The sequence below is a fragment of the Bidens hawaiensis genome, unplaced genomic scaffold (genome assembly GCF_021521415.1).
Source record: "Bidens hawaiensis isolate Kalapana, Puna unplaced genomic scaffold, B.hawaiensis_p1.1 tig00018852_1, whole genome shotgun sequence".
In the NCBI taxonomy this organism is placed as follows: Eukaryota; Viridiplantae; Streptophyta; class Magnoliopsida; order Asterales; family Asteraceae; genus Bidens; species Bidens hawaiensis.
The window spans coordinates 318,503-328,122 of NW_027492865.1; the positions used below are offsets into that span (position 1 = coordinate 318,503).

The 9,620-nt window shown below is 34.4% G+C and overlaps 1 protein-coding gene across 1 annotated transcript; it reads right to left on the reverse strand.

Annotated features, from left to right (window-relative positions):
• Positions 1-2,354: 2,354 nt before the first annotated feature.
• Positions 2,355-3,957, reverse strand: LOC143557273 (uncharacterized). Its single transcript, XM_077046383.1, has 2 exons — positions 3,825-3,957; positions 2,355-3,108 (listed from the first exon to the last, which is right to left on the reverse strand). Exons 1-2 carry the CDS (start codon positions 3,916-3,918, stop codon positions 2,462-2,464), a joined length of 741 nt encoding a protein of 246 aa, XP_076902498.1. The 5' UTR covers positions 3,919-3,957; the 3' UTR covers positions 2,355-2,461.
• Between the last annotated feature and the right edge of the window lie 5,663 nt (positions 3,958-9,620).

Genomic DNA, 9,620 nt, shown 5'->3' on the forward strand with positions numbered 1-9,620 from the left:
ATGCTTGAATCATTTGACAGGAGCACACCCTGACTTTCATAATCTTTTGATTTCACTATATCAAGAATTATAAAGCATGTCATCTATGAAGTTTTATGTTACAATTTTGCTCATCCTCACAATTGCCAGTAAGACACAAATGCTTATAGATCATTTATGTTGCATTTCCAATCCTATCTCATACTTGTATAACACATATCTAACGACTTATTAATTATTTTATTGCTCAATTTATGTATAAATAATTCAGGAAGCACGGTGATGATTAGCGAAGCGTGTGAAGAAACTTGGGACTCTTTTCCATGTGAATATAACAAGTGCCACAATGAATGCATAAATAAAAGAGGGAAAGAGCGTCGGGCCGGTGTCTAATGGCAGATACTTGTAGATGTATTTATGCTTGTTAAGCTACATATGAATTATAATGAAAGTTTAATGCTTTTTCTTTCCTTTAATTCAAAGTTTCACGTATGAAATATGGTATTTTAGTGTCGATAAATATGCTTACAATGAGGATATAAATGTTTGTAAAAATAATGGTTTAAAAGTTTCACCTCATCCTTGGAACGGTATAAAAAACCAAAGCCCAGTTAGTGCTTTTACCAATTAACCAAGCCCAAATAATAACCATCTGCAACATCGAACCATGCCCATTACGAAAGATTAAACTAAAAGTGGTTTATGGTATTAATTCTTGTTTTTTACAATGAATAAACATTGACCCTTTATATAGGGGAAAATACAACTAACCCTAGCACTAATTTAGGAAACGATCTACATAAATCATACAAAATAATATATATCCTAAATATTTGTGTATATCCATATGTATCAGATATATCACAAATCTGGGGCTAATATAAACGAGTACTATAAGTTAAGCCTAACGAATTAGCTATATATTATAAGTCCATAAAGCCTGAAACAGTTTTACTTTAGTTCCAGTTTGTCTCAAATGTTATGCCGCAAATTAGTAATCTAGCTATAGATGGATAAAGGGAAAAACACAAAGACTATTCTTGTGAAGGGATTCATTCCTCTCCACGTCATCCTCACGTAGTAAACGGGACTCCGAAGCCCCTCTGCTGTGATTTAGTGCCTCTTTATCGCCCCATTATACACATATACATGTAAATCATATATGTGTGTGAGAGAGAGTGAAAAGTAGGATGGCCCCATCAAAATCTCCAAGCCGCCCCTCTTCGCATTACCCCCCCCCCCCACACACACACAAAAAAAAGATGCCCCACTATTGTGTTTGGGACTTTAAATCCCTCCTTGTCGCCCATTTTAAAGCCCACAAAGGATGGTCTAAGAGAATAAGTAATCACTGATAGTTCATTATGTCTTTTCATCGTTTGGGTAAACAATTATTTCAACTTACATTGACGACCCTTATTCTAGGAAGGTACAATTATATATACAAATTGTATGTGTGTATAGAGGGTGTAGCGGTGTAAGTTGGTTTCACTGAAATAGTGTTAGTATATAAATTAGTTGGGAAGACTTCAATATTAAATATATGAATTGGTTTGACTTTGACCACTTGCAGTTTCCAATTGAATGTCAATAAACAATTCTGATTAAAAGATATGTATCCATGCTTACGTTACAATAGTCATGGTTACACTGATTGAGATTTTTTATACAGTTGAATAAAACCAAAGGTCTCTCGGTCAAATTTCATATTGGGAGAGTTATTTACACCAGAAGAACAGTTTTGATGTTTACTGCATATATTAATGATCTTAATTCAAAGGTATAACATAACTATGCAGAATAGTTGTTTACAAAACATAAGTATTTCACAACTTTTATATTGAGATCGCTTGAGTTGTTGAAATACCGAATGGCTACTCACTTTATACCCCTAATTTATCAACAAAAAATTACGAAATTCATTCATTTCGTAAACGTTTATAACTCGTTTTATCATAAATGTTTCTCAGTCGTTTTGATATTTTAATTTTAAAGAACATCAATCATTTCTTTTTAGCCAAACCATTCCATAAATTCGAATACTTATACACAAGTTTACCAAACAGAGCTACATCAAAAGACACAAGACATAGTGTTTTAGTGCAAAATATTAGATGATTCATAAAATATGCTTCTCTAGTCTCCCCTTAGACATAACACACCGTGAATGAGTGATTCATTGTCGACGTGGCAGTCGGCAAGGGTATGATCATCCATCAGTTGCCTCTCCTTAAAGCAAATTCTCAGCTGATATGGGGGGATACCTGTGATTTTCTCAAACATTAGTTTCACATCGTAGACGGTGTCAGAGGGTTTGACTTTCAGAGGAATGGTCTTTCCAACTAGATCCTTGATGAATATACGCATATAGTGTGAGTGTGGATTCCTCTTTGATGTTACAGTCAGCAACGGTGTCGATGTTGTCCAGAACCATTTCATCGAAGATCAACTCTTGCTCATTATGGGGAATATCTACCTCACCCTAGATCTTAGATTTCACATTGCCGATAGTGTTTGAAGGGTTGACTTTCACAGGTATGACCTTCCCTTCGAACGTCTTGACGAATATCTTCATTGATCCCCTTGATCTGCGCACAAGTGTGATGGCAGATTGTTCGTGAATGCCGAAGTCGGAAAGGGTCCCGCTGTCCCTAAGAGCCATACCATTGAAAATCAACATCTGCTCGTCAACAGAAACACGTACCTTATACATGATCCACAATTTCACATTGGCGATGGTGTCTGTGGGGGTGACTAACAAAGGGATGGTCTTTTTGGTGAAAGTATGCACGAATATTTTTATCTTTCCGTGTGGTGCCATATCAATGCGAGTAAGAATTGATCCGTCAATGATGTTTAAGTCAGCAAGTGTACTGGTGTCTTCGAGGGGAACACCACTAAAGACCAACATGTGCGCAAAATCAGACATTTTGGCTTTCACGTTGCCAATGATGTCGGAAGGGTCGACTTCAAGATAATACATAATCTTTCCTTCAAGGTTCTTGATGAATATGTTGATAAGCGTGGAGGAGCCGGACTTCTTCTTACCCTGGATCTTGCGTTCAATTTGACTGATGGTGTCTGAATCTTTGACTGTAACACGGGTGGTCTTATCAGTGGCGGTTATCACTGTAGATGTGATCAAACAAGTAAATTAAGAACAAATAAAAAACGTAACCAGCATAATCCCACTAGTAACAGCAAAAATAGGGATGCAAACGAGCCGAGCTACTTGAGATCTGCTCGTGGAAAAGCTCATTCGACCTGAGCTTAAACGAGCCTGAGCCTGCTCAAGTCTAAAAGTAAGCTCACTTAATAAACGAGCCCGAGCTCGATCCCACTCGCAGGCCTATCATTACTACAACTTTTATGATATATATATTTAATAGTTATTAATCCATTTAATATTATGAAAAAATATAACCATTAGCTTGGTATAGTGACAAAGGGGTATTATTCCCAACCAAAAGGTGGTTATGGGTCGAGACATGTTTAATTATATTTGTCGTTCAAAAAAAATATTATGAAAAAATAACTAAATTATTATGTTATAAATAAAACCATAACTGAAAAAAATAATTATAAATATATAAAAATTAATAAAGAAATAGTAAACGAACTGAGATCGAGCTTTGTGTAAATAAACAAGCCGTGCTCAGGCTCGTCTAGTTTGTAAAAATTATTAAAGCAGGAGCAAAGTCTATCTAGTGTAAACCCTGACGACCGATCCTTTAATTGTTTACCTAAGAATCTAATCTAAGGATACATCAATTAATTCATAAACTCTTAAAAAAAGTACACAATTTAGCAGCAAATATTTAAAATAATAATAATAATGAGGTTACCGTTAATGTCGTAACTGCCGTCAAGGTCACCGGGGTTTGTTCTCTTCCGGTTATCATCTAATACGTCGCAGTTTCGTTTCCTTGATGGAGCCATTCGATCCTTTTGCTGGTTAATTATTTGTGAGTGAACTCAAATGAAATGAAATGAAATGATTATTAATTAGGGTTTTGCATTGAATTCATTCCCGCGGTATAATATTCCAGGGCCCAGCGGACTCAGGAGGGGCCCACTTTAAACCCATTGTTTATTTTGAAAAAAAATCGCAGCTCAAAATTAACTTAATATAAAAACGAGCAGAACCTATGCTGAGAAGCTCGGTTGATGATCATATGTTTTGTTGTTAAAGTTTCAATAACTGATTTTCTATCTCAATTCTCAAGTAGTAGCTTAACGTATTAAGCATTTACTATAATACGTACATAATAGTGTCGGAGATGTATGTGTAGTGTCCGATTATCTTATAATGCATTATACTGTCCCTACAAGGTAGAGTGTAGTAATGTTTTGTTCACTTCTTACACTACATAGTTTAATATGTTTAGTAAGTTCTGTTCACCTTCGGTATTGATTTTGTGTAAGGAGTTATATAATTGTGTTGCATGTAAGGGTGGCAAACCCAACCCAGATGGATTGTTTTGGGTCAAGATGAATAAACTTTAAAAGTAAAATGGGTTATGATGGATCATAAAAATTCTTCAAGTGGGTCAGGATGGGTTGGAAATATACAAGTGAGTTTCACTTATAGGTTAAAATAGGTCAAAACAAAATATCCAAGTTATCCAAAATTTATCTAATTCAAAATACCCAAACTATCAGGTGCGAAACAAAACTCATCCGAAACCCAAAAAACGATCAAAACGAAACAAAAACCCCGAACGGACTAAAACGAAACTGAACCGAAATAGAAAAACGACCAAAACGAAACAAAAAAAGGGAATGAAACCGAAAAACTGACCAAAATGAAACAAAAGAAGTGAAATGCAACCGAAAAGCTAACCAAAACTAAACAAAAACACCGAATCGACCAAACCGAAATAAAACTGAATCGTAATAGAAAAACGACCAAAACGAAACAATAAAACCGAAATGAAACCAAAAAGTTGACCAAAACGAAACAAACGAAATGCAACTGAAAAGCGGACCAAAACAAAATAAAAACACCGAACCGACCAAAACGAAACAAAAACACCGAATCGACCGAAACAAAACAAAAAAAACAAAACGAAACTGAACCGAAATAGAAAAACGATCAAAACGAAAAAAAAGCGAAATGCAACTGAAACCTGACCAAAATAAAACAAAAACACTGAACCGACCAGAGCGAAACAAAAAAACGAAACGAAACTGAACCGAAATAGAAAAACGACCGAAACGAAACAAAAAAACCGAATTGAAACTGAAAAACTGACCAAAAGGAAAAATAAAAAAACTAAATGCAATTTAAAAACCGGACCAAGACGAATCAAAAACACCGAACCGACCAAATGAAACAAAAAAAACGGAAACGAAACTAAACCGAAATAGAAACACGACCAAAATGATACAAAAAAACCGATATGAAACCGAAAAACTGACTAAAACGAAACAAAAAAAAACGAAATGCAATCAAAAACCTTACCAAAACGAAACAAAAAAACTGAAACGTAGCCGACCAAAATAAAACAAATGTTACGAAACGAAACAAAAAAACGAAATGAAACCGAAAAAACAAAACAACATTGAAACCGAAAAAACCAAAAAATCGAAACCGAAATCATTGAAACCGAGCAGATACCGAAACCGACCGAAATGAAAATAAAAAAAACAAAACCGAACCGGGAAAACCCCCGAAAAACTCGAACCTGAACCGGTACAAAAAGTTTTTTTTTTTTATGAACGAGGATGATGGGGGAAATATTTTAGTTATTTTACATTTTGCGTTTTTTATTTATATTTTGAGTTATTATTTTTTTAATAGCTTTTTTGAATATTTTTTTGATGGGTTTTTAAAACCCTTTGTATGTCAACCTTCACTTGGGTCAAGATGAATTAGTTTTACCCATCTTGACCCATATCCATCATAACCCTCTATTTTAAAAATCCATCCTGACCCATATCCATCCTGACCGATACCCATCTTGACCCATCACCCAAATCCAACCCAACCCACTCCCATTGCCACCTCTAGTTGCATGTGTAGGTTAATATGATGCTTTGTGTAGGAGATATTAGGAACCGGTGAAGTACAATGGTATGGGCATGCTATAGAACTGTTGGGATTATATGTAAATGTAATTCCTACTTTGGTATGTTTTAGTACGATTAACGTATATGATACATGCGGGTTGGGTGTATAGCTTACCTAAACCGGGTAGATAATTAGGGAGCCATGTATGTTTGATTGTACTTGATGATTTTTCTTAATGGAATGTATGTTTTAGACAGTCATGTGCATGCGAAAAATGTTCTTTGTGTATAAATTCATATTAACCAATTATATTTTTTCTATTTTATTTTATTTTTTTAATTATGAGGGTAGATTAGTAAAACCTTCAAAGTTTTATTTTGGTAAGTAATATTAATTGTGAAAATTTTACAAATCTATATCTCCTTTTTTTTAATCATTATGTATCCAATATTCTTGTTCATCACATGTTACTTTTATCTAATATTAGAAGAGATTCATACCGTATAAATCATAGTTTAACTTACATCATCACAGAGTTTTACAATAGCTTAGCAAACTAAAATGATACAATTATATTGATTATATTGACACGATCGTAATTTATATTCATAATTTAGTCACAACCTAGGACTTAATATACTACACCAATCTAAAAGAGCTTTTTTTTTTGTGATATATGTTATAGACTAATTTTTATCACTCAATCAAATCCATGACATTAAACCAAAAAATTTCTAACAGAATCATAAAATGAACTAGTATCATGTCTTAAAATAACACCTATATATCGATATAGTATATGTCAGTTAAGGTTACCATTAATAAGAAAATCTTTGTTTTGGAATATTTCAAAGAAAAATATATCACCAACACCTATATCTTTTGTTCAATTTGTTTCCGCTAAATCAATATATGATTCTTTCTACTCTATCAATAAAAGTTTCTTTGCTTATTATTTGAAAACAATATGAAGTATTTTATGTTATTGATATCATGCAATCATTGTTATTAATATTAGAATTTTATGACACCGGCCCATCTAGTTTATTCAAGTATATATAATGCTTGAACCATTTGATAGGAACACACCCTTTGTTTCATAACTTTTATTTTAATATATCAAGAATTAATAAGCATGTCATCTATGAAGTTTTATGTTGTAATTTTACTCATTCTCACAATTGCCGGTAAGACAAATGCTTATGGATCATTTATGTTTAATTTCCAATCCTATCACATACTTGTAACACATATCCAACGACTTATTACTTATTTTATTGCTCAATATATGTATAAATAATTTAGGAAGCACGGTGATGACTAGCAAAGCGTGTGAAGAAACTTGGGACTCTTTTCCATGTGAATATAGCAAGTGCCACAATAAAGCATAAGTAAAAGAGGGGAACGAGCGTCGGGCCGGTGTCTAATGGCAGATACTTGTAGATGTATTTATGCTTGTTAAGCTACATATGAATTATAATGAAAGTATTATGCTTTATCTTCTTTAATTCAAAGTTTAACGTATGAAATATGGTATTCTAGTGTCAATAAATATACTTACAATGAGGATATAAATGCTTGTAAAAATAATGATTCAAAAGTTTCACCTCATCCTTGGTGTTAGACACCAACAACGGTATAAAAAAACCTAGCCCAGTTAGTGATTTTGCCAAATAACCAAGCCCATATAATGCAACTATGTGCAACATCGAACCATACCCATTACGAAAGATTAAACGAGTACTTTAAGCCTAGCGAATTAGCTATATACTACAAGTCCAGATAGCCTGAAACAGTTGTACTTTAGTTCAAGTTTTTCTCAAATGTTATGACGCAAATTGGTAATAATCTAGCTATAGATGGATAAAGGGAAGAACACTAACACAAAGATTTTGTTTTATGTAGGGTTTGATTCTATCGGTTCTCCATATGTTAAACCCAAGACCGATTATCTCCAAAATTTAGGACCAAAATTAAACATGGAATTCTAGGGTCGGTCCAGGTTCTGGTTATTTAGGGTCAGTCTTGCCGGGTTTGTCAGCAAACAATTATTTCAACTTACATTGGCGACCCTATTAATTATATATACAAATTGTATGTGTATAGAGGGTGTAGCGGTGTAAGTTGGTTTCACTGAAATAGTGTTAGTATATAAATTAATTATAATAAGTTTGTTTTCATAATTACTTAATAAAAGATGATGAAGTAAGTTATGTAAGGCCCGGTTTTGTTTAATTGAGTCTTTCGTATTTGTATCATTTTAGTTTACGTTTTCGTTCGTTTACATTTATATGTATTGGGCCCGAGGGCTTGTGTACTTGGTGCCTATTGGGCTTATTATTAATGGAATGGTGTATAACATACCCACACTATATACTGTGTGTGTATGGAATACACCAAACAACCCTTTGCATTTTCAATTCTTCCAAGTAACAAAAACTCTCTCAACTCCCTCACCCTCCTCTCTATATTTCGGCCTCCCTTTCACACACAAGATCTGAGATCTCGGTCCAACTAGTTGTTTCCGCCAACTAGTTGTGAGGTTGATCCAAGAACGACTAGTCCTTAGTTCGTTTTGTTGTTTGATCCGGTTTCGGGACCTACAATTGGTATCAGAGCTTTCGGGCTCGACTAGTTGTAGATCTTGGGTCACAACCTTGGATTTTGGTCTTGCGTGTGTAAAGACGGATGTTTTCAAAGAAAATAAGTGATTTCGGTGTTCTTATGTTTTTCAAGGTTCAAGAAAATAAAGTGTGATCTTCAAGTATGTGTTAAAAGGTTTGTGAAAAAGTTTGTTTTTGTGGTGTTTGAATATACAATATTTGGTGTTTGTGTTGGTGAAAAATCTCCAAAGGTATGATAAAAGGTTGTGACTTATACAAGAATGGGCTTGCTTGAAAAATGTGGCAAGAAAGCTAGTTGGTGACTTTCCAAAATCAGAACTCGAATACAATATCAAATTCGAATACAATTGCTTGAAGTCCCAATTATTTAATTCGAATACTCAGTTTACTCTATTTGAATTGAAGACCAGCTCATCTTGCAAATTGAAATTGAAATTGATTTTGTGCAAAGAGTGGACTATGACGTCACTTATCATTTACCTCATAGACTTTGAATGCTCTGTGACATCATACTGCATTCTCTCTAATTCATATATCAATTACTTTCACGTTACATATGCGAACTGACTCACAAGTTCAATCGAATAGAACTCACTCTCATTCCAATCGATTACACCTGTTCGCTTACATCACCTTAGTCGATTACAAGTGGCTCACTCGCATACAATTATCATCATCAGTCGCTTACATTTGCATCGCTTACAACCTTCACTCGATTACATATTTCATTCGCTTACATCATCACTCGTTTACACCTTCCATACTCGCTTACATCTCCCTAACTCGCATACACCAAGTCGCTTACACCTCATTCGATCACAATATTTCAAGTCAAACTCGAATACAATTGTATTCGATTACAATCACACTCGAATACATCCTAACTCGTCCACTCGCTTACAATCCTTGTTCACATCAGTCGCTTACAAACACACTCGTAACCAACCACCATCCACCTTGCAACCCACCTGTCTCTGGTTCTCGCAATACGGTTTTGGTGACCA